Source organism: Toxotes jaculatrix, chromosome 11 (genome assembly GCF_017976425.1).
Source record: "Toxotes jaculatrix isolate fToxJac2 chromosome 11, fToxJac2.pri, whole genome shotgun sequence".
Lineage (NCBI taxonomy): Eukaryota > Metazoa > Chordata > Actinopteri > Toxotidae > Toxotes > Toxotes jaculatrix.
Genome location: NC_054404.1, coordinates 24,420,905 through 24,445,019, shown reverse-complemented (window position 1 = coordinate 24,445,019; position 24,115 = coordinate 24,420,905). Strand labels below are relative to the sequence as shown.

Here is a 24,115-nt window from a genome sequence, read left to right as displayed (position 1 = left end):
GTGATCGAGGATCCCATGATCCGTACTGAGCTCTGACAGCTCCATAAATCCACAGAGTGGGTGGGTAAAGGGAGCGAGCGCGAGACTGGATATGTCACCGCCACGACAAAACAAACCCCAGTAGGTCTGCTTCAGAAACTACAGACCCCCTCTTTTGATGAAGCTTTCCAGAAGGTGGTTTGTCCTTAAAGCCAAGCGAAGGACAGTTAGCCCGTACCTCAGAGACGCTGGTGCTGGCGTTGGGGTTGCGGGGGGCGTGGTGGCTGAGAGCCGACAGACAGGCCAGGATGAGATGGATGGCGCCGATCTCCAGGGCCATGCGCCGTAGAAGCACGCCGTCGTCGGTGGTGAGGGGAGTGCTGCTGAACAGCGCACGCAGGACGTGGAACGGCAGCGTGGGCAACACGTTGGCCGACGGAGACTGCAGTATGTGACCTAATGGGACGCCAGAGCACACAATTAGACTCAGGAAAATAAGAGCATGTCGGTCCTCAGTTAAGGGTTAAGACCTGGTTTTAGGGTTCGGGTTAGAATCAGGTTTGGGTTAGGGGTTAGGCATTCAGTTGTGATGGTTAAGGGTTAGGGTCAGGGGCTAGGAAAAGCATTATGTCAATGAGTGTATGTGCTCTCATACTTACTGCCCTCTCCGTCGTCGGTTACTCCCAGCACCAGTCGCAGCAGACACTGGGCGTGCTTCCTCTCCTTCAGCAGCACCTCCGCGTACCCGGGCAGGCGCAGGAACAGACCGAACGCTGCCAGAGAGTGGGCGGGGATGGGGGACATGGTCTGCACCGAGGACGAGGACGACGAGGACGACTGCGACTGCTGCTTGTTGATGGGCGGCGGCTCGGCGGCGATGGACTCCGGCGCCTCGTACACCAGCTCGCCCGACTGCTCGATGGTCACCCACTCAAACTGGTCGCTGTCCTTGGGCTTCTCCTGCGTGGCTGAGGGCACCACCGGGGCACTGACCTGTGAGGTGAACAACCATCGGGGGGGGGGAATAGAGGGTAAACTGCATCAAAGGTGGGAGGGTGGAATATGAGACAGTGCTGACAGGTAATATTTACTGGAAGAGAACAGGAAACTCTGCAGTGTCCAGATAAAAAAACAAAGACAGACAATGACCAACATCACATATTCCACATTAAAGCAAAAAAAAAATATGATTTCATCCTTATTTAATCAAGGAGAAAGCCAACTGGCAGACATCAGAGCCATTTTAGCAAGTGAACCAAGGTCATTCTTTTAGGTAAGAAGTCGTAGTTTGACAAAACTATCCCAACTCCAGCTCCACCTCCTGTGGTAAGCTGTAAGTCTCACCTGCTGGATGACATCCGGGTAGAGCATGGGTAGCCTCTCTGCAATGAGGGCCAGGCCACCCATACCTGCGAAGACCTGCAGAGGTGACTGGATGGGGTTGGTCTCCAACAGGGACTCGTCGGTGGCGGCGGCGGCGTCCAGGCACTCTTCACCGGCCATCATGGGTTCATCCTCGGGGAGGCTATTCAGCGTGTCACAGTGATCCACTGCAAGCATTAAGGACACTTTGATATAAGCTTCGGTGGACGCTTAACTGCTAACTGACTTATGACAATGAGAACAATTGGTTTGGGTGAATAAATTCTAATTAAACCATCACCGGCTCCTCACTCATTCAGAGACCTTTGCTAGTTGAGGTTGCTCTGTCCTCAGATGAGCTATGCAATGATCAGTATGGAGGAAAATTAAACACCGTCCTAATGCCCTTGTTTACAATTAAACACATGGCAGCGAAGACAAAGTCAGACGGTCAGAAACGAAACAAAGGACACCCCTTGTCCACCAGCGCTAACCCACCCACCATATTATTATGAAGGCTTAAAATAGCTTTGCCATTTTATGATCATATAAAGCTCTGGTCGATTGATAGGTCATCTTCCAAAAAGCCACTCATCATCTCTTACAGAGAAAGAAAATCAGGCGGCTGATTCATTGCTCTCTGCGTCTCTCTCAGGGGATTTTTTTTTTTTTTTTGGTTTTCTCTCTACACAACACATTCTCCTGGTGATGAATTAAATAAACAGCCACTGGGATGGTGAATAAAAAAGACTTCTAACAGAGATTAACGTGTCTGAACTTCCAAAACGGGATTAGAGAACGCTCCTGTTTTCAGGAGGGCGAGGACGAGAGGGTCATTTGAAAATGACTAAATACTTGAGCTCAACTTTATTTTTATTTTTATTTTTATTTTTTTTTTTTTTTTTTGCTTTGTACCTCTATACCAGTTCATCCTTTTAGTCCAAGTGGACGTTTGTGCCAGATGTAATGAAAATCCCTCCTGGCATTCCCGATGTGTGACCTTGACCTCTGACTACCACAATCTAAACCGTTCATCTGTTTCACCCCTGAACACGTTTGTTCCAAAGCTGAAGAACTTCACTGAGATATCACGTGGACGGGAACGGGACGGATGTACGTACGGAGAGCCGGTATGACACTGTTGGACAGCATTATTCAAAACAAGCTGCCTGCAGTACCCACAATCCAACTTGACTGCCAACAGTTCAGTGGGAGAAACTTTGCTGAAGCTGTTTTTTTTTTTTCCATGATTAAAAACAGCAACAGAAATCCAAAGGTTTGTCTTTGTGGTTTGTGGACCAGGAGATGTGTTCTCAGCAAACTTCAAAAGGCCGGAGACAACAGTGGTAAAAGTAAAAACATCCTGACATTACATCCAATTCTGTACTATGACGCTGACTTGCTCGACCATCTGTCATAAAAGTCGCTGAGATGCCGGTGAGATGACAGTTTTAAAATGGAAGGTATGGACTGAGGACAGGACACGGCCCATGGACAAAAGGTAATCTGAGCAGGTCTGCAGTTTTCATCAGTGCTGAGATCATCAAAACAAAGACACTGATGTTAAAAATGAATCTGACCTGGTGCTGACCCTCAAGCCAGCAGAATCAAGACCGCTAAATGGAACCAGTCCTTGAGTAACCACCTCCACGGCCCGCCGGCGTTGCCTTCTGGCTTAAAGGAAGGTCAGGAGTTTGACCCCATCAACAACCTGTCCTGACCAAATGTTCTTTTAGCAGCACTCGTTCATTTTATTATCTGTCTCTCTGTATGAGACACTTAAGGTCAATGGCTACAACTTCAACCATACCTTTTCAAGCCAAAAATAACAAGCACAGCATATCTGGTGTAACACAATCTTCCTATATGCCATTGTACCTTACATGAATGCTGCGGTGATGTCTAAATATCCTATGAATATTGTATGAAAGCCACATCTCGAAAGGATCAAAAAGCTTTTCATTGCCCGAGGGCTGCAAAGGTAAGCCACTGTGCTTGAACACTTTGTGCTCAAATCCACTCTGAGAGCTTTTAGACTTCAAAGCCTTTCTTTGAAAGCGGCCGAAGAAATAGCCCAGATGATGGTGAACTGAGCCCCCCGACCACCGAAGGACAACTCCATTCAATCTCGACACAGGAGGAGAGTAATAGCCGCTGGACTGGGTTTTTAACCGCAACACAACCCATTTAGAAGGCACCTGCATTATGAGTCCAAAAAGCGCTGTCTAGTCGAATGATGTCCAATTGCAAAAAATAAAGAAATAAAGAAATCAAATCACTGTTATCCCTTCATTTCCTTCCCTCCCGTTCAGATGGTTTTATATTGGACTTAGGGCAGAGATAGCCCAATCTATGGCTCTTAACAGGGTCAGTGGTTGATGGATTAGTGGAAAGTGCCACATTTCCACCGCATTATACGTGCTACGTGCTCACAGTCACTGCTTGCACCGTCGCAGAAAATTGGTTTATGGTCCCAGAATGGGAGCAGGACTCATGGCAGATTGAGAACCCAACAACCAGAACATTGACTATATGTGTGGCAACCAGTATTAGACAGTGGAGTATCACTGGTGACTTTCACACCTAATGTGTTTGCCTGTTTAGTAGGGCTCAGGCTGACTCTAGCGCTTTTGAATGACATGCTCTGGATTGATGAGGCAGCTTTGAAAAGGAGGGTCTCCAACTGGTTCTGAGAGAACCTTGGTGCAGTCGGTTTGCGGGGTGAATACAGAGTTCAGACGTGATTTTAGCGTGGATTCAAAGGAAAACTCCGAAGCCATCTGTAAAGTAATCTATAGAAGTAACCTGACAAAACAATCCAAACTCAAATCAGCTTCTTAGCTTATTCCAGGTAATGATTAGGAAAGGATAATAAGGATAATAGGTCTTCCCACACCCAACCTCTTTGTAAGGCCATCAGACGCATTGCAACTACAATAGCACAGGTCCCAGAGGTGCAGAAGGGCTCACAGTGGCAAAAGCCATAGTACCCATAGCCATAGCAGTGATTGGTAGAGATTCAAGTAACCATGGCAACAAGTCACAAAAAAAAAAAAAACTGCAGAAAATTTCCTTTCGAAGCACAATAGGAAGTCATCGAGAAGTCATGTGTCCTCCCTCACCCAGTGTTACTCCCATTGTGACATGAGTTACAGTTTTTAAATAAACCCCCTCAGCGCACAGAGTGTGCTGACCAAACCTCCCACAGACTGCCATGTTAGACTGAGCTCTCAACTTCTTCTTCTAAACTGTGACAGCTCCTATACCATGGACAGGAGGGACATATATAATACATGAGTGTCTTCACTGAAACCTTGTGATGCTCATGCTGAAAACATTTTGTTGCTAGGACCTGTACTTTTTAAGCTATGAGGACATTTTTGATGACAACTTTTGGCTTATGCGCTGTTGTCTGCTGGGAACACAGAGCGGCCTGTCTGTGTCCAGGGGGCCGAGTCACCATAGCAACCGGTGACCCAGCAGTATCTAGGCAGAGGCGGACAATTCTGACTCTGATTGGCTAATTCGATTAATTAACTCGATTAATTCACTGTCGGCCATCTTGTCTATGACACAGCTACTGTCACACAACATTTTTACTGATCATGTTATTGGCACCCATCTCACAGTGGTAGTAGGACTATCAATGCCACAAATACAATGACTCACAGTCCTTCAGTCACTCCTGGATGAATGTTACCATCACAGCCTGTGTCTGGCTGCCACGCAGCGCTGACTCACATCTACTTGGGACAAATCTGACAGCTGATTATCCTGGATATACATCATGCGACAAAGCACATTCACAATTCCTCCTGTGCTGTATTTATGTATTTCTGCCTATCATTGCTGTGTAATGATGTACAGTGAAAAAGAATTTCCACCCAGGGACAATAAAGTCTAGCTGTCTAACTAGTATGCAAGTTAAACTAGTTTAACAACTTGATCCACCTTGAGAGAATAATAAAACTTGTGTGCTGACTGAAGTATTAAGCGTATTCCTCCTCAGGAACTACACGGAGACAATGTTTTGATACCTTTCTCGGTGCGTAGCCTCTTGAAGGAGTCCGTCTTTGAAAGGCCAGGGTCAGAGATGACTTTGGAGCCCAGTTTGACTGTCAGGTTGATGGACTGGTAGCCTTGCGGCAGCTTGCGGTCGTACAGGAGCGTCAGTAGCTGGGCCAGGGTCATTTCAGGTGGAAGGGGCTGACCTGAGCAGGGCAAACACAAAAAGTTGTTGCATATAAGACGTTTTGGCTGCTTAGTTTTGACTGTTTGGACTCAAAACACCTCAGTCACCTGCCGACCAGATGTGAATCGGCACGTACCTGGAAGCAGCTTGTGGTAGAGGTGGAAGACAGGCACACTGATGGTTTTGGCTGATGGGTCCACACCGGATGAAGCGGTCAACTTGTCGCTCATCACGCGACCCCTCCTTGATGGAGGTCGGGGAGGGGTTGAAAGAGCCCGCTTGGACTGGGACTTTAAGCCTGGTGACAGACAGAAATCAGACATGACAAGAGCGTCATTTGCCGGAGGAGGCACTAACCCATTCTACAAGGTTTTGAGCTGATAACACAATTAACAACAGGATGTGAACTTTAGCTATGACCCTTACGGTCATCCACAGCTGGAAAAGGACAAAACCAGATACGATGCCATGGAACAGAGACTAATGTTGTCAATTCAAGAAACTGGAATTGGAAGGAAAATATATTTTCCAATGATCAGCTTTCTCCCTTTTGTGTGTCTTTTACAGACACAAATCCATAACACACAGCATTTAACTATTCAGTAACTTAGGTCATTTTACTCAGCAAATGTTTTGTATGAAATTTAGTCCAACTTTCATGTTTATATGACGTAAGGTTGGAAATTTACCATATAACACAGTATGGTCACACTGCCATCCAGTGACAATGGGTAGGTATACCTGTGTTTCCTTTAATGCAGTAATGAGCCTCATCAGAGTTACACCTCGGGTGTGAATATCTAACTGATAAAAGAAGCCCACATTTTGCTCTCTGACGTGTTTGGTACCCTTAACTCTTTCCCTTATCTTGCTGTTCTGCCTTTGCTTTACTTTACTTTACTTTACTTTTGGCTCGTCTCTGATAATTCCTTTTCTTTTTCTTGTAATTGCTCACCAAGCCTTTTCTGCCCTTTCATTTGACCTCATCTAGAGTGGCATTTCTAGGTTTTTTTCCCCTTTATTAACCTGCATGTGGCTTTTTTAATATTTAGCTGAAACAAGCTTCCGTTTGTAATTCAACAGAAATAAATGAACTGAAACTTTTTTTTTTTAGCAAACTACAACCAACCAGCAGGCTCTATAGCTTTACACCTGTAAAGCAGCTCTGACACATCAAATTGGTGGAGTTCCCCTTTAATCTGCTGCTTCTTGCTCCACTGACAATCTGGAGACACAGTCTCACTGTTAAAAGCAAATGGGTGGATGCTTTGTTTTGTGTCTGGGTCGTCCAAATGCAGTGGTTGCAGCATGCAGACATTATTAGGGGTGTATGGAACAGGACCGAGTACCTGAGGCCACAACAACGCTGTAGTTGTCTTGGAAGCCGCTGTCTGCTTTCATCTTCTCCCTCTCCTCATGGTTCTTTTTCTCCTTGTCCTCCTTTTGCTCGTTGATCAGCTTGGCTGTAATGCTGGGCGTGTCTGTGTGAATGATCCGAAAAAGAGAATGAAACCAGATGAGAAGTCATTTTTTTTTTAGTATTGGCGAGCTTAAAAAAGTGTTCAGCGACCATAAATTTTCAAATTGAAACTGTTGTCATCAAATCATGATGAGCCCAAATAAATAATGAAGTCTCAAGTTTGAGTTTTCCTCAGTGAAACATACCTGACACCCTGTCCAGGACTTCAGCCAGCGTGGTGGAGATGGGCAGGTGGAGGGTGCGGTACTTGTGGCCTGCTCCATACATGGGATGCTGGATCATGTGGCTAGTGGCATTAATGCGTCCTTTGTATAACTGACCACAGAAGGGACAAAGCAGTTTTATATTGGAAAAATGTAATGATTAGCTGAGCTTAAATGTGGAACAGTCCATTGTAAAGACCTTGTCAAAACTTGAAGAGAAGTCTATGCTAGTACATATCCCTCCTCCCCCTATCTCTTTTCTTTTCTGTCTCCCTTTTAGTGGACAATTCACAGCTAGCAGAACTTATAAAATATACTGTATCAGAGATAGTTCTCTGGGGAACATCAAGTGAACACTGTTGAGCTCAGGGTGGGGCTGTGGAGGGGAGACACATTTCTTTCTCTCTTAACCGGAGAGGAGAGGAAGCAGATACTCAACAACGGAGAATGTTACACACCGGGCACGGAGACTGCAGGAAGACCGTGACCTTCTCGTCCTCGAGCATGAGCTGCAGGAAAAGCCTTCGAATGAAGCCCGAGATGTTTCCAGAGATCGGCACATTCCCTCGCTGGGGTGCAGACTGGAAGAGCTCACACAGAACCTGAAAGCCAGAAAAAAACACTTATATTTTAAAACCAATCTTGAGACTGATGAATGCATCGAATGAAACAAATGCTGTCATTGACGGTTTCCTACATTAAGATATTAGAACGCGATCTATGTCTCAGATTTCAAAACGCAAATTCCTGATTTCTCAGAGAAAGTGAGTTGTGGCATGTGCGTGGAGACCTGTGCCATGAGCCGCTGGTTGTTAGGGTGGCAGGAGATGCACTGGAGAAAGAAGGCCACGGTGGCGTTCTCCAGAGCGGTCCTCTGTTGGGTGGTGAGCCCTCCAGCTTGCCCAGAAGATGCCAGAGAGAAGCGTGACCCTGAATGCTGAGGCTGGGATGGAGCGGGACCTGCCGCCGATCCGGAGCTCAGAGGCTGACAGCCTGCGTTGGCACCGGCACTGGCACTGGAGTGGCACAGCAGGAAAAGCAGAGCCGTCCACAGAGGGTTGACCTCCGGTCCTCCTAACCAGTCTTTCATGGCGTGACTGTTGCCCACTTCTGTGAGGAAGCGCAGCACCGGAGCAGCCAGCTCTGCAGCCAGAGGCGGCCGACCGTGCGAGGATGAGGAGGATGAGGGGTAGTGGTGGTGGTGGTGGTGCCTTCTCTCGGCCTGAGCGGCAGGCAGAGGGAGGTCGGCGCTGGCCAAGAGGCCGACACAGAACTGAGCCAGGCTGCGAACGAGCAGCGAGGGTAAACCTGAGTCCAGGAGCTGCTCTATCGCTCCTGGAGACTGGGAGGCGGCTGCCAGTGTGGTTAACTGGGACTCAGACAGATTAACGGGGGATCTCGCGTGCTTGGAATCGTCTGTAAGTCCCGAGGCATTCGTGTTGGCGTCGTGCTGCTTCTTGCCGTCGTCAGTCATGGAGAGGCGGCAGTGCTGGGCTTGAGAGTGGCTGGCACTGGGCGCTGAGACAATCCCCATCCAGGACATGAGCAGGGAGAAGTAGCTGGGGTGGATGTGACACATGGAGCACAGCAGGCTGTCTACAGCCTTTTTCAACACAATGTTGCAGGGTAAGGACATGGACCAGTTATACAGCAGCCTGGAGGGAAGGACAATAAATAGAATCAATAATCAATTAGGAATCTATGTCGTTAGCTTTCAAAGCTCAATTATTATCAAAGAGAGGGGTTGAATATGAGATGATAGGTGATACATTTAAACTATTCCTTGCATGGAAGTATGATCCTAATATGGGGAAAAGATTCTGACTTACTCAAAGAGCTCTCTGTTGAGCAGCGCGGGGAGGTCATAGTCGACAGGCAGCTCGTAGCTGTGCCACAGGATGGCAGCCACACAGTGGAGGTGGGAGGGCGAAGGCATGAGGAGGCCGTACTCCCTCAACGAAGCGGAGGAAGAGCCAACACCGGCTCCCGTGTATCCCATGGGACCACTCATCTTGTGGGCTGCCACCCGTGAGGAGTCGTGGACCCACTGGAGGAGAGCCTGGATCCTGAAGTAAAAGAAAACGAGAGTTCATGGGTCTGTTCATTTTCCTGTGGACGTACAAGCTGATGTACAAACAGGATGTTAACGTACCTTTCTTTGGTTCCGGAGTCCTGTGTGGTGCCCAGCTGGTACAGGATGTCGATGGTGGAGTCTGAGGAGAGACCGTTTAGTCGCCCAAAAAGCAGAGGACTGTTCAAATCTACGAGGACAGAAGCAAAGACTAAAATAAGGATATGATCAGGCTGGATAGTTTACAACCTTTTCCAGATGAGTTCTGATCCCCTGTGGGGATTCTTGAATATTGTTCTGTTGATTGTCAGAGGTACTGTTTTTTGGGGTGGAGGTGGAGTCTGAACAGAAATCTGATCATTTGAGTCCCAGCTTCAGCTTCAGGTTCAGGTCTGGCAATAACATGTGATTCATTATGAGGTTTCTCGACTTTTTTCTGACTGTGTCACTTGACACAACTGGTATTTAGAGACCAAGAAAGAGAAACGGGGAGGTAACAAAAAAAATGAATTAAAACAGTTTGAGCATAAAGCTGAAAAAAGGTGACAGGAACAGTGTGTGACGTACTGGCAGGGTCTGTGCCAGAGGCAGCGCAGTTCCTCAGCAGGATGTCGATGAGTTTGAGTCCGATGCGAGTCGACTGCAGGCCGATCTTGACCAGCACGGCCTCGATGTTGGGCGAGTGCATGCCGCAGTAAGGTGACATGAGCAGAGCTGCGCAGGTCTGCAGCAGGTTGGCGGTGGGTGCTGCAGCGCTGGCCATCATGGCCTCCAGGTCACTGACGTGGGTCAGGCAATGGTGGAGAAGACGCAGCCACCCAATGCTGTACAGGAAGAACAAAAAAAAAAAAAAAGGTTTAGAACAACACCCACGTCTAACAGAAAGGTACATGCTCTCAATTCCAGGACTGCTCTGTGGTACCTGGTTTTAGAGACCTGGTCCTCGGAGGGCAGGAAAGGGTTGTTGACGGTTGCAGAGGAGGTGTTACCGAATGCCGTCAGGCCCAAGAGTTTAATCTGAGACAGACCCAGGGTGCTGGCGTCGCGGGGCCGGTGCAGCCTCAGGCAAACGGCCGAGGCAACCTCCGCCTTCACCAGCTGGATCTTTATGTACGTCAGGCCACTGGTGATGACTGGTGTGGAGAGCGGCAACATGTTGACCCCGTCGGCGCTGATCTCCACTGAGACCGAGGATGGGCAGGCTGGTTGGTGGAGGAAGGGAACACAGTCAGACAAGGTTTTGTTGGCAGCACCTACGACCTCCTCTCCATGTTTAAGAATCAAATCTTATAGTTAGTTCTGGCTCAGGCTTTGCCTTGAACCATCCCCTAGTTGTGCTGCTATAACCTTAGAGTGATGGCGGACTTCCCATGATGCAGTGAGCTCCTTTCTCTTCTTCTTCATCTTCTTCTTATTAGCCTTGTTCATATTATTATGTGGAGGCTGCACTGTGCTCTGTTCTCTCTTACAAGTTCACTGTCTCACTGTTTTTACCTCGAGCCCTTCACCACTGATCTTTGTACCATCTGAGATTATTTAATGGACTGGAACAGTTACTTACTGGCTAGAGAAGCAAGGTGCGGCTGGATGTGGAGCTCCTTCAGCAGCACGGCAGCAGGCAGGTGAATGGTGAGGTCACACCAGGCCTCCTCCGGCAGGAAGATGTAGGACCAGGCCGCTGAGCGGGCCCGGCGGTGGGGCGGTGTGGCCTGGAGGAGGACTTCTGCTGGCTGTGCTGTGGGACTGCTGGATGTGATAGTTCCTACGAAGGGACACACCGAGCATTCAGACTTAGAGAAGAGTTTATTGAAGTTTGTAAATTCTATATCTGTAAAAAATATTTAACACACTGAGATCAAAGTAAGTGAAAGCACCTAAAGGGGCAAAGTTGTGGAGGCCCTCAGCGTTGTCTGGCTCTGAAGTCATCACTCTGGCTTTGAGGTTTCCATCCGCTGTCTTTCCAGGGCCGGAGTCCAAGAACTTCATAATGGTGGACACCATGCTGCGTGCCGTGTTCACAATAGCCCGGGTGCTGGTCACCATGTTGTTACAGATCAACTGTACACCACCTGGTTAAGGACAAGAAAGGTATTTTGAAACTCACATTTTTCAAAAACAAAAAACAATAAATAAATAAACAACCTGGAGTCCACAGACTAAGACCCCAACAATGGAAAAACCCATTTAAAGTAAAGCTGAGTACAGCAGCACTGTAAAGTGCTGTGTGTATACCCACCCATATCGTGGAAGGTCTTGAGAGCCTCGCTGGTGTCCAACACTCGGAGGATGAACCACAGAAGAGGCTCCGACAGCTGACAGGTGGAGAGAGACCCCTAAAAATTCATAATGAAAGAAACGCATATGAGAGATTAGACACTCTACGAACTTGTTGCAGTTATTCAAGAGGTATTTCAGTATCAGTCCAAACACCGCCGTGTGATGCTCACCTGTCTACCCATGTAACCACAGGCCATGTAGGTAAGGATGGGCTGCAACATGACTTGGACCGAGGTGGCCCTCTTACTGAGGGTGGTGAGGATAGTGAAGAGGCCGTCCCCCACTGAGATGGCATCCAGACCCCCATGGAAGTTCTCGTGTTTGGTCAGGTGGAGACCACTGGCTCCTGAGGAACAGAGAGGACAGTGAGCTGGGAGTACGACTTATTTAACTCAAATGGCTAACCTCCTCATCATATGTGTTTTTTTTTTTGTTCAGGAAAATGCAGCAGAATTGTAAAGCTGCACGTCATAAATCCAAAACAATGAGCTGAAAGGGGCTAAAGCGCTGACAGGACCTGCAGGGTCAAACAATATTTGCTTGCAGGTTTGTCTTACCTATGATCATGGCCATGGCGCTGCTGTTACACTGACCCAGTGCTGACAAGATCTGGCTCATTATCTGCTGGTTGGCGAGCACCAGGTCGGCCACACCTGCAGGAGGACCCTGACTGGACGCCGATCCGCCGCTCACGCTTTCTTTGCTGCCACAGACCTTCTCCTCATCGGACACGCTGCTGTCGGCTGCTCCGCTGCAAGCCGGCGGCAGCCGTCCACTGAACTCTCTGTCTCCGGACAGAGGCAGCTGCACCAGCACGTTGACCAGCTTGAGGAGGTCGAACATCAGCTGGTCGCGTGTGGTCTCTCCACAGACGGCCTTTGCATCTCCTGGACGGATGATGTTGGCAAACAGACCGCCGAAACAAGCCCGGGCGCCCACAGAGCTGTCGGAGCCGCTGCGGGAAACCACCTTATCGGAGCAGGTGATGTAGTGGTGGACCAAGAACGTGATGGACTCGATGACGGAGGAGATGGTGGCAACTGACACCACCTCGAAGTTTTGCTCTAGAGTAAACTCCAGCAGCTTCACCTGGGCGTCCAGTGGACCCTGACCCGACTGGAATGGACCCCTGAAGGTTCAAAATGAATCATTAGTTCCCAAAGACCCCTTTTAGTACTACTCATTGTGACTGTGATTGTGATCCCAAGAAGTGACCTCCTACCTCTCAGTAGACAGGATGTGCATGAGTTTGAGCAGGAATTCGCTGAACATCTGGGGACAGGTGGAGGACAGGTGGACCTGCAGGCGGCTCAAAAACTCGTGCATGGCCTGGGTGGCGGTGGGTCCCACCTGAGAGCTGTGTTGGCTCGTCCCATTGGTGCTGCTGCCAGACAGGAAGCGCACCAGGACATGGACCAGGGTGGGATCAGACACCATCTGCTGAGCGGTGCTTTCCTGAGAACTCATCCCGTTGCTGGAGGCTGGAAGTTCAAACACAAGGTTTATACAAACCACTGAACACCAGAGACCTGAAAATGAAAAACAACCTACTACACATAAAGTACACTGATCTTTTGACTTCTACCTCCAGCATTTTCTTGCTGACTACTTTCAAAGACAAGTACTCTGTGTTTAGATCAGGTCTGTGTCTCTTTTGGTCTAAGTATTAAACAAAAAACAAGTGGAGCTGAAATACAAGGCTATTTTCTTTTTCATGGTCAAAAAGGGATGAGCAAGATTTCTATCTATCATACAGCCTCTGGCTTCCAGTTACTGTGGAAATCACCTTGAAGACCTGTCCTTGTCTGGTCAGTATTACTGACTGTAATTGTCCCGTGGTGATGAATTTTTAATCACGGGCATTTTGATGCATTTTGCTCATCGACTCCTTGATGGAACATTCAAGGATGATTTGATGATAAAACAACCAAAACATAAACATGGACATTTAAAAAAAAAAAAACAATGGTGTGACTCTGGAGCTGTATCCATGATCTGTCAGAGAGGAGCTCATAACTGGGCAAAGTCAGGAGAAAAAGGTTTTCTGATTCTGATTCTGAAATTAGTAACATCATAAATCAAATAATGGACCCTAATGTGAGGACACCTACATTTTTGGTGTAGCATAAATTCACAAAGCCTTTGAGCTCTTCTCTTTCTAGCATATTTCTTTGAAGCGGTAGAATCTGTGCCTTCAATACAGTCTGGTCCATGTCTGATTAGTCAATCACTATGGACATAACAACACAGAAGGAAAGCAGAGAGAGAAAGAGAAAGAGAGAGAGAGAGAGAGAGAGAGAGAGAGAGAGAGAGAGAGAGAGAGAGAGAGAGAGAGAGAGAGAGAGAGAGGTACTGACCGCAGGCTGACATGTTAGTCATCAGAGTGAGAGAGTGCAGCACCAGGCACCATGTTCTCAGGGAGGTGTTGGGGTACCACGCCAGAACTGTTAGGAAACTGCTGATGGATGCTGGAGACACACACAGAAAAAAAACATACACTGTGTAGCAACGTAACAAACTCAGCTTCGTCAGGTATAGGAGGAGTGTGTGTGAGTGTGTGTGTGTGTGTGTGTGTGTGTGTGTGTGTGTGGAGGAGTCCTGACCTTGGTTCAGCGGGATGGTGGGAACTCGGCTGGCATTGAACAGAAAGATGTCGGACCCGCTCTCTTCGCTGCTCCCGGAACACGTGTTCAGACTGAGGGTTAACCACAGCTGCAGCAGGGACTCCAGCTGAGAGACACGAAAGACGTGTTTCAAATCACTTTCTGCTCGGCTACACACGTGAAACAGCCCGCAGTTGAGTTTATTCCATTCTAAATAAATGTAGAAGTCCAAACTCCAGTGGATCTTTCCCTGAGCATATCATGTTAACATTTACACCAAAATGTGTGACATTGGTCATTCTGATTCGAGGGGTCCCAAACCGAGCACGCTCTGACCTGCACATGGTGGACCTGCAGCATGGAGAAGAGCTTGTTAAAGCAGGCACTCAGCATGGGGATGGAGGAGGGCTGGACGATCAGGCTGCTCCCTGGGGGAGAGCCTCCTCCATGGAGAGCCCTCAGCAGGGAGTCGTCGGTGCCATTGGAGGTCTGGCTCACTGAAAGTCAGACGGTAAACAAATTTACAACACACAAACAGGCCGCTGTTATAAACTGAACTCTGAGATGCTAGAAAGACGATTTTGCCTCCAGCACTTAAGGCGACTTAAGGTCAATCCGCTGAGGGGGAGTTTCCTGCTGTATGTGGTTACCTGTGGATGAGCTGGAGGTGAGGGCTTGTAGAATGGAGTCAGCCTGTAGAGTTGCCATCATTTTGAGCATCAGCTCAGCTTGCTGCTCAAGGCCCACCTCTAACCGGGCGTCCAGAGCTGTTAAACACAGAGACAAAAGGTCAAAGGTTAGAGGGAAAGACATCAAAACACATATATATATATATTTGGGGGAAAATTCAGCCTGTACTCACCCTGTGACACGGAGACTGAAAGACTCTGTGACCCGGGCTTTTCAGCAGCAACTGGAGGTTTGGACACCGGGATACCAACCCCTCCAACGTATGGGTTGTACCCATACGTGCCATAATCAGCGCCCCAGTAGTCGTACCAGGTGCTGCTTATAGGCTGAGAATGGAAATGAGAAGGAGGAGGATGGGAAACACAAGGGTTTTTAAAAAAAAAAAAAAAAAAAAAAAAAAAAAGTTTCAGTCAGTCTACTGTTAGTTCGCTTTCAGATCCCTAAAAGCCAGTTTAGTAGCTGGACGTAAAAGGTGTATCTACACTCAGTGATCAGATCAATTCAGAAAGAGCCTGAAGGAACACAGAGAAACAAACTTTACCTTCACCATGTCCACATAACTCTCAAGTTCATTTTTCTGAGATCCCTCAACTTAGTTCCGAGTAGTGACAGAGCAAAACAGAAAGAATAAAAATAGAAGAATAGAAAAAAGCGGAATCGACATACCTTGAACACTTTGGCAGCGAGTGGATCTTTTTCCAAATCAATATCTAAAGGATCAATATCAACATCCATCAGGTCTTGTAGCAAGTCAAAGTCTATGTCTTTATCTTTTTCCAAAGATGAAAGAGGTGGAGCACCTTTGGATAATGAAAACAGCTTTAATATTGCCAAGCAAGCACACTAGAAAAAAAATTATACAAGCAAGACACTTTCTATAGCACTTTACTGGGCAATTTTAATGCCGATCAAGCAATTAGCTCGAATACTCCTGTACTGGAGGGAGAGTCCAGACACAAGACAGAGTAATGATCAAATTCACTGTTTCTGTGTAGGGATACAGTAACACTGTACACATTTCACTCTCCTAACTGTACACTAATGGAAAAGACAATGACATCATGTTATTTCAAAACATTTGAACACGCAAACACTTGATATTGTGATGATAGAAAGTGTGAGTGGTGGTGTGGGAGGTGTGGGTCAAATGGACGGGGGGTGGGGGTGGGGGTGGGGGGGGGGGTGGGGGGGGGGGGGCTGCTACCCACGCACTTTGGAATACTGAGGAGGTCGAGGTAGTACCTGCGATGATATCAGGTACCAGGGCCTCGTCTATGCTCTCTACCAGGGGGATGGGTGCCGGCTGGGGCAGGGAGTCATCTGAATCCGCCCCCGCCGAGGAGGAGGACGCCCCGGCGGCCTCCTCACCCACCGCCACCTCATCCATGATGTCCAGAGAGCCCGGAGACAGCAGTTCACCTGAGAAGCAGACAAAAAAAAAAAAAAAAAAAGGGTATTTGTTCTACAGCCATAATGTCTGTGTCTATAAAACCCCAGGAAACAGTGGACAGTTCAGGAGACATCATTTCCCTGATTGCTGTTTCAGTAGAATGTGCTGCTGTGAAAGCCAGACTGAAACAAGACTCACACTATGATTATCATCAGACTAAATATAATATGCAAACACACCTGCCAGGATGTCCTGTAGCATACAGGTGAGGGAATATTGCGCCCATGCACCCCCCCAGGAGATGTCCCCTCGGTTGAAATCTGTCCCCACGAGCAAGAGCAGCAGGCGCTCCAACTGCTGCTCGGACACCACCTCGCACAGGTGGATTGTGGGTCTCGTGGCGTTGGCTATCCTAGCAAGTACCTGCAAGGGTAACAAAAAAAGTATTTATGAGTATGAGCTTTTGAGTATTTACAGCGTTTTTTTTCCGCATTCGTACGTTTCAGAAGTCCACACAGACAAATACCTTGCAGACAAAGAGCAGCAGGTCAGCGTGGCAGGTGAAGTCCATGGAGAGGAGGAACAGAGCCAGCTTCTGCACCACAGAGATGCAGCGTTCGTGGGACAGCGTGAAGGGCAGGGGTTCGACTTCTGGGGCTTCTTTGGCTGTTGGGGACTCGGTGTCCAACGTGGAGCGGGGCCATTCAGCCGTCCGCCGCAGACGGATCAGGTCTTTAAAGTGCTGGAGGAGGAAGGGAGGGTTGAACATGAACTTATGAGACCATCAATACAGATCTTTTCGGAAACCAGCCCCACTTTAAATTCATGTACGACTAAATTTGAACTAAGAATTAAGTATACAACTGTATATAATGTACATATTGGCAAATACAGTAGGGGTGTTTGCTCCACACAAAATGCCAGTTAATACACGAGGTCACACACGACCTACCTTAGATGTGGCTTGTTTGAGCTTGGCCTGTTCGACCAGCAGTTTGTAGGAGGAGCCTTTGTTGCTCTGGATCTTCTCCTTCTCGATCTGCTCCACCAAAGCTTTCTGTTTTGCTTTCAATAGATTTAACTGCTACAATAAAAAGGGCATGATAAATACAGGCACTGCACCGACGTGTTAGACACAACTCGTTCTTAGTGCGGCAGCGTGAGGGGGAGAAAATCAACCTGTGCCACACTTGTTCGCACCTTTTCATATTATTCTGTATTTAAAAACATATTTGTGAGCGTTGGTTTTGGAATGAGACACGTTTACCTGCTTGTGGTGAACGAGCTGCTTGCGGATCTTGCGGGAGTAGAGCCGGTCCAGGCTGCTGCTGCTTTTAGCCGACCTGCTGGAGTTCTGGGACTGAAGGTTGTTATTGATGAAGCTCCACTGAATACCTTCAGGACAAACGTCAATCACTGATCAGTTCACTGGTGTTGGGCTGAATGTGAGCTTATCCATCCCACACGAGAACAAACCCCGCACTCCCCAGGGTTTTTACCTGTAAATGTTCTCTCCCGCTCTTTTCCGCCAAGGTGCTTCTTTCCGCCTGAGGCCTCGTCTTCTATACTGGCAACGTAATCCAACAGTCTGGAAACCAGCATCACTACCCAGCTGATCATGGGGATATCCAAAACACCTGGTGGAAAAAACAAAAAAACAAAAAAAAAACCACACACATACAGTGATCAGTCATAACTTTAGAAGCACTGCTCGGGGCAGTGCCATCAGGGAATAGCATTGCTGTGGGTTTCTTTACCTTCAGTCCTGCGCTGGGCAGCGGCTTGTGGCTGCTGCAGGGGAGAGAGCAGGCTGTCCAGGAGGTTCAGGAGGCCCTCCAGCACACCACTGTTACTCAAGGATCTTTGGCCAATGCAGGATAAGAGCATGAATACCCTGGGATTGAAAGAGAGACAGAAAAATACTGCAGTGACTGTCTGCGTCATGCTCCACTGCCTGGACATAAACCTTGAACGGTTCCATTTGAAACCTGACTGTGGCAGAGATGACAGAGAGCTGCACTGTGGTGCCATCCAACGCTTTAGGTTCTTGAATTTCTGAAGACAAAAACACTTTCTGTGCTCCAGGCAAAGCTGAGAGTGAAAAAAAATCTGGCTTGATGGCGGCACTCTGGTGGTGGTTAAGCGGTTAAGATGCTGCCCATAAACCACAACTTCCCTGGTATCAATCTCTCTGTGGACTCTTTGCAACACCCGTACCTGTCCTGGGGGAAGATGAGCAGTTGCTCAGAGTTGTAGAGCTCCTGCAGTACATTTGAGAGGAACTGGCCCCACCAGCGCTCGCCTCCACAGAGCTGCACCAACAGCAGGCCGGCGTGAAGACGGATCTTGGGCGTCCCGCTGATGCAGAGGTGTTTGAAGAGCTCCTCGCAGGCCTGGGCGTGGAAAGTGCTCTGGAGCACTGAGGGCACAGAGTGGCCTGAAAAAAAAAAATCCAGACACATGAAATAACAAAGTTGATGCTGACCAGTTTGATTCAGGGGGGGGGGGGGAATACAAAGACCCTGTAATCTCTAAAATATGACCCGGCTGTGTCCCATTTGCTGCTCACCGTTGTTGGAGTGCAGCAGGCTAAGCAGTGTGTCCAGCAGGTAGCGGATGATGGTCCTCAGCTGCTCTGTGGAGGAGTTGTGAACCAGCTCCTGGGCCTCCAGAGACCCGGCCGTGGGGAGCGACTTGCGGCTGGCGCCCAGGGACACGCACAGTCGTTGGACGGCGTGGTGAGCCAGGTTGAGCTGCAGCTGCAGCTGGATGCAGTCCTGGTAGGCGGAGAAAACGCGCTGGTCCTCCTCCACCACCTTGTCTGGTTTTCGTAAGAAGTACTGCGCGTTGTTAGCGCTGTTGAGAGGCGGCAGGTCGATGTTCTGCAGGAGGGTCTCCAGTCGATGGCAAGCTAGGTTGTACCTGGAAAACAAGGACAGGAGACGGCGTGGCAGTGAACACACATGCATACATGACTACAAGTCATATATAGTCCCATACTGTTACTCAAGAGGCACCCCCCATCTTACCTGCACTGGATGTCCTCCTGCAGTGCCACCATCATGGTCAAGTGCTGATCGACATCCGGCTGACTTGCCGCCTCGCTCTCCCCCCGCAGAGGATCGTGCATCAGCTTAAGCTCGCTCTCCCACGGCAGGATGTAAGTGTGACCGTAGTAGAAGCCCAGTGGGATCTTCGCCCGAGCATTGGTGCTGCCATATCGGCCAATCACAGTGATCTGATGGTCGTAGGAAGGAAGGAGTGAATGTCATTGTGATAAACGAAAAACTCGCAAATCAGGTAGATTGTACTTGCAGACGGACCTTCATGAACCGGCAGACAGGGGGCGGCAGCAGGTCGTGAAGAATGAGAGAGTGGGTGCTGATGTCGGTGGCCACCACCAGCCTGCGGCCGTCCACCTCCTCACCCAGCGTCCAGATGTCTATGGACAGAGAGGCCAGGTCCCCGCAGGTCGGGATCAGGACATCGGTCAGCAGGACAGGACGACCAAAGTCCAGCGTCACAAAGCGGCGAGCTCCTGGGAGGAAAAGGATGGCAGAAATGGGAGGTTCCATTCAAAAATAATGTTATTTTGGAGGGTTTCAAGGATGTGAAGCTGTCATAATGTGTGTTTCCTAACATGTGACAAACGCACACAACGTACCAGAGTGCATCCGCTCTATGATGATAGACTGGTGTGGTGGAGGCTGCAAGAAGTGAGACGCCTGGGAAATGGCCAGAGCTAGACCACTCCCAATAGGGCTCTGTAGCAAAGAGGAAACCATTATCACAGAGTTTAATTAGAAATTTGTTTGTATAAAGCAATTACACTGGTTGCATGTTACCAACCGGCTTGGCTTTCTGTGCGTTCTTGTGCGCGGCGAGGTTGACGGGCCCAGGGTCCATCATGGAGCCGGGGAACAGGTGAGCCAGCTCGGCGCTGAAGGCCGCTGACACCGCCTCGTTGGGCGGCGTGAGAGGAGGGGTCATGAAGAGAGGTGTGGTTTTAGGCGTCGGGGGAATGACATCGGAGGGGTGGATGAAGAACCCTGGAGCGGAGGAGGGGTTGGAAGGCACGGAGTTGTGGATGGGACCCACACCGGAGGCGGCGGCAGCGGCGGAGGTGGTCTGGTGAAGCTTGGCCTCCAGCTTGGCCTTCTTTTCTCAGCACAGACAAAAAAAAGAACCTCTCATTAAAGAGCGCCTGGATACACCTCCAGTCATATGTGTATATATATATATATGTCTGACATGATACACAGTCCTACCAATGCTGTCACACTACTCCACTGACCTGAACATTACATTCATTTCATCATAATTTATCAGGAAGGAAACAGGAAATAGCAGGGGAGCTTTAAAGTATCGCCTCCTGAGCAGCGTCCATAGTTTTTTATATTTTTTTTTACTTTAATACTGATGTACTTCCTCTTTTCTAACCACATTTGGAGCAATTATAACAAAGCAACTTCCCTGCAGGCATCAATAAAGCTTTTTTCTGACTCGGATTCTGATTTCGTTTCAGGAACTCGTCCCCAAAGTGGAAGAGAACAGTGGGAAAAAAAAAAAAAAAAGCAGAACCTGTGATGGTGACTGTGTTAGAATGTAACATGTAACAGTCACTCGGTCTTTCACCTGCTGTTGCAGCTTCAGCAGCTGCTGCTGTTTCTCCTGCAGGACCTGCAGCTGCTGCTCCGCTGACACCATGGCGTGGGACAGCGACTGGAGGGCCACCTGAGCCGCAGAACTCAAAGCTGTAGAAGCTTCGCCGACTGTTCCCGTCGACAGGCCGCCCACTGCTGGGGTCACGCCGAACGTACTCACTGTGGAGGGGGGGTGGGGGGGGGCGGGTTTAAGAGCAGAGGTTCAACCAATGCCCAGTTCACACAGTGAGCCAAACTTTAACCAAATACAATGAAAGATAAACGGCGGTTTACCAGTAAACATGCTCGCGTCATCTCGTTCCACACGCGTGCCATCACTAGTGGAGATACAAGTAAAGTGCAAAGGCTCCACCTCTAGGAGTCCTGTTAACGCTGTGAAGCTGCCCTCTGCTGCTGCACAGCTGCTCACTTTTCCATTTCCTGCAGAACAAACACAAAAAAAAAACATCTGTGCGTCAGGAGCCTAATTTTCTCCAACACTACTTGCTCGGACCACACCCATCTTTGAACTCAGCTGTCATTTGGATCTCAGCTACACACCTATGAAGTTTCATGGCTGCATCTTTCACAGTTGTGTCACTATCTCAGTGACAAAACCTGTCCACAGTCAGAGACACACAAACACCTGCCAAATACTCAAACCCCGTCTACAGTAGGTGTCTCCAGGACCACAGTTCGCCATGATGACACACACACATATACACACACACACTGTGAAAATAATACCAGTCATGCTGTTGCAGCTGGTCATCAAATTCAGTGTCCAGTCATCAGTCATTTTGAAAACATGTGTGTGTCTCAGCCCTGGTCAGTGCATCTGACTTCATCTGCTGTCAGTAATGTGTATAACATGACTAACATGAGCCTGCAAGGCTCTTGATCTGCTTTCATGTCTTAATTTGTACACATACATGTATAATTATTGTGTGTGGATTCAGCGATCAGCACGTTTTGCATGTTTTCATTTAAAAAAACGAAAAAAAATGAAAACAAGATGCAAAATAAAAAAACTGCCTGATTAAATCCTTCACCAGCTGTCTCTAAGAACTCAGTGTTTCTTTTTTAACTTAACATAAACAGTACATAAGAAATAAAATTCTAACTAAACTGCTTAGTGTCTTGTGTTGTGCTGCCTTTTTGTGGGGGCTGGGTGTCCCTCTGCCTGTGAGGGTCACACATGATGATGATGATGATGATGATGAGTGGCACATCACGAGCATGAGAAAAAGATAAAACCTGCATAATGTAAAAATCATTCCTGACCATCCCTGATAACATTTCCAAGACAAGAGCTTTTTCCCTGACTTCTTCAATCAGATTATGGAATGCTGAGCAGGGCTGGGACATCATCTGGGTTTTCATAATAACATAACAACAACATTTCAAAATAAAAAGTCTATCTGCAGCAACAGATTGGGCTGTCCTGAACAGAGAGTCCCCCCCCCCCCCCCCCCCCCTTTACTGCTAAGCTTTTGAGTTCGGTGCCACGATGTGACACTGAGAACGTCCTCTTGACCTCTGACTATCATTTTCACTTAGCTGCGATGCTCCTACTGCTGATGCCAGATGAACACTGACGTGCAGCCATCTTCCACTCGCTCTTCTCTCCCCTCCCCTCCCCTCAGCCTGTGATAGCTGAGCCCCCCCCCCCTACTGAGATTATACTACAACACATGACATGCTGTGGCACTAACAGTGCTATTACCACGGGAGGGTGTGATGCCATTGTAGGAACTGGAGCCCCTTTTCTAATATTAAATGACCAAGCGTATTGTATAAGTTAAAACAGACCTATATAACATGACTGTCAATAACCACATACCTGAAAGAATGTCAGAGAGGTCGATCTCATCTGACTGGACTCCGATGCTGCTGTTGAAGGCATTCTTACAGGAGGAACCACTGACCTCCAGGTCAAAGAGCACCGGGTCAAACGGAGAGCTGTACAGGCCATACCTGCAGAGGACAGTATGGACAGTAAGACGATATGAAAGAGGTAAATGGGCATTACTTCAGCAGCAGCTGGAACTATCTTGCATCTACCTGGTCTGCAGCAGCGCCTCCAGTGGGGTGAGGCGGTCCTGCAACTGTCGAGAGATGGCGGTGAGCAGAGAGGCGCAGGCAGTGCTGCAACCGGCCAGGTCCTCCTCCTTGACGTAGTTCAGCAAGACAAAGTACCAGAACACTGAGCCTGACGGCAGACGGGGAGAGGGAGAGGACAGAAAATGATCACGGTGGAGTCATAAAAAGAGACAAAACACGGCAAAGGTGCTGTATGTAATGCTCTGTTATTGTTGTTCCTTTACTTACCGCCCGTTGCTGCTGCAGGCAAGTAAGGCATATTGTCCAGCAGAGACTTCAGAAGACTCACACCGAAACCCTGTTGACCCGGGTCTCCTTTTCCATTGCTACAGCAGGAAATAGAACAGAATGTTTATTATCATCTCCATATAAACCCTAAACAGACAAGTTATCAAGAAACTGCTTCATCAAATAGGCTTGTTCCACTACAGGAACTTAACAACCCATAAAACCATTAACCACCGTCGTGGAGTTGTGCTTGAGTTTCTACTGACAACCACAATCACAGTTTGTTAGTGGTGGGGGGGGGGGGGAGAGGGGAGAGAAGTGAAACTGCTGGTTTGCACATAGAGCAAATATAGTGTTTACTAATGTGGGACATGTATTTAGATGAGCACAGCCAGGAAGTGCTTGAATATACCGGCCACGTTCTGACTGTGAGCACTGAACAGGCAGGTTTTGCTCTACGTTTGTCCCCTCCCCCTCAAGTGGGGCTTCTTCTGTTAATTCAACGATACTGACGTTAAAAGTCATCACATACACTCACTGAGAACATTATCACCTGCACACCTGCTTATTCAAGCAATTATCCAGTCAGCCAATCAACCTTATCATTCAGGTTCTGGGAAGTTGCAGGTTTTAAAGGGTTGTAAAAAGGGTTCCTGCATTGGAAAAAGCATCATGGCTGAAATCGACTGTGTTACTTGCCTAATACAAAGTGCAAGAAAGCGAGCGCATTTGTGTGCTATGCTCCGGCCAGCCTCGAAGAAACACACCCGCACGATATCCGTCAGCCGTGTCCGGGTTTTCGCTAGCAGTCCCTCCTTTCCTTCTCTTAAGCTATAAAAAAAAAAAAAAAAAAAAAGACACAACATATCACTATTTTTCATAAAAAAAAAAAAA

At 48.2% G+C, this 24,115-nt stretch overlaps 1 protein-coding gene across 5 annotated transcripts in view; it reads right to left on the bottom strand.

Annotated features, from left to right (window-relative positions):
• birc6 (baculoviral IAP repeat containing 6) overlaps positions 1–24,115 on the bottom strand; it is a 76,051-nt gene that overhangs the window by 33,191 nt on the left and 18,745 nt on the right. The window contains exons 19-62 of one of the 5 annotated variants that reach the window (XM_041050498.1): positions 23,921–24,052; positions 23,222–23,319; positions 22,955–23,102; positions 22,734–22,867; positions 21,185–21,331; positions 20,883–21,070; positions 20,097–20,405; positions 19,912–20,011; positions 19,571–19,785; positions 19,277–19,485; positions 18,817–19,169; positions 18,465–18,684; positions 18,005–18,141; positions 17,747–17,884; positions 17,515–17,642; positions 17,200–17,331; positions 16,774–16,989; positions 16,487–16,670; positions 16,070–16,276; positions 15,524–15,657; positions 15,030–15,183; positions 14,818–14,934; positions 14,504–14,664; positions 14,168–14,294; positions 13,922–14,032; positions 12,787–13,045; positions 12,122–12,693; positions 11,735–11,910; positions 11,524–11,620; positions 11,162–11,356; positions 10,849–11,049; positions 10,210–10,489; positions 9,855–10,111; positions 9,369–9,477; positions 9,046–9,282; positions 8,007–8,871; positions 7,675–7,818; positions 7,199–7,328; positions 6,883–7,014; positions 5,670–5,831; positions 5,379–5,552; positions 1,324–1,529; positions 639–972; positions 218–435 (exon numbers count right to left, since the gene is read on the bottom strand). In XM_041050498.1, coding sequence (XP_040906432.1) covers positions 218–435; positions 639–972; positions 1,324–1,529; positions 5,379–5,552; positions 5,670–5,831; positions 6,883–7,014; positions 7,199–7,328; positions 7,675–7,818; positions 8,007–8,871; positions 9,046–9,282; positions 9,369–9,477; positions 9,855–10,111; positions 10,210–10,489; positions 10,849–11,049; positions 11,162–11,356; positions 11,524–11,620; positions 11,735–11,910; positions 12,122–12,693; positions 12,787–13,045; positions 13,922–14,032; positions 14,168–14,294; positions 14,504–14,664; positions 14,818–14,934; positions 15,030–15,183; positions 15,524–15,657; positions 16,070–16,276; positions 16,487–16,670; positions 16,774–16,989; positions 17,200–17,331; positions 17,515–17,642; positions 17,747–17,884; positions 18,005–18,141; positions 18,465–18,684; positions 18,817–19,169; positions 19,277–19,485; positions 19,571–19,785; positions 19,912–20,011; positions 20,097–20,405; positions 20,883–21,070; positions 21,185–21,331; positions 22,734–22,867; positions 22,955–23,102; positions 23,222–23,319; positions 23,921–24,052 — 8,947 coding nt within the window. The remainder of the gene's footprint in view (positions 1–217; positions 436–638; positions 973–1,323; positions 1,530–5,378; positions 5,553–5,669; positions 5,832–6,882; positions 7,015–7,198; positions 7,329–7,674; positions 7,819–8,006; positions 8,872–9,045; positions 9,283–9,368; positions 9,478–9,854; positions 10,112–10,209; positions 10,490–10,848; positions 11,050–11,161; positions 11,357–11,523; positions 11,621–11,734; positions 11,911–12,121; positions 12,694–12,786; positions 13,046–13,921; positions 14,033–14,167; positions 14,295–14,503; positions 14,665–14,817; positions 14,935–15,029; positions 15,184–15,523; positions 15,658–16,069; positions 16,277–16,486; positions 16,671–16,773; positions 16,990–17,199; positions 17,332–17,514; positions 17,643–17,746; positions 17,885–18,004; positions 18,142–18,464; positions 18,685–18,816; positions 19,170–19,276; positions 19,486–19,570; positions 19,786–19,911; positions 20,012–20,096; positions 20,406–20,882; positions 21,071–21,184; positions 21,332–22,733; positions 22,868–22,954; positions 23,103–23,221; positions 23,320–23,920; positions 24,053–24,115) is intronic. The other 4 variants (XM_041050501.1, XM_041050500.1, XM_041050502.1 and 1 more) reach the window with 4 other exon arrangements.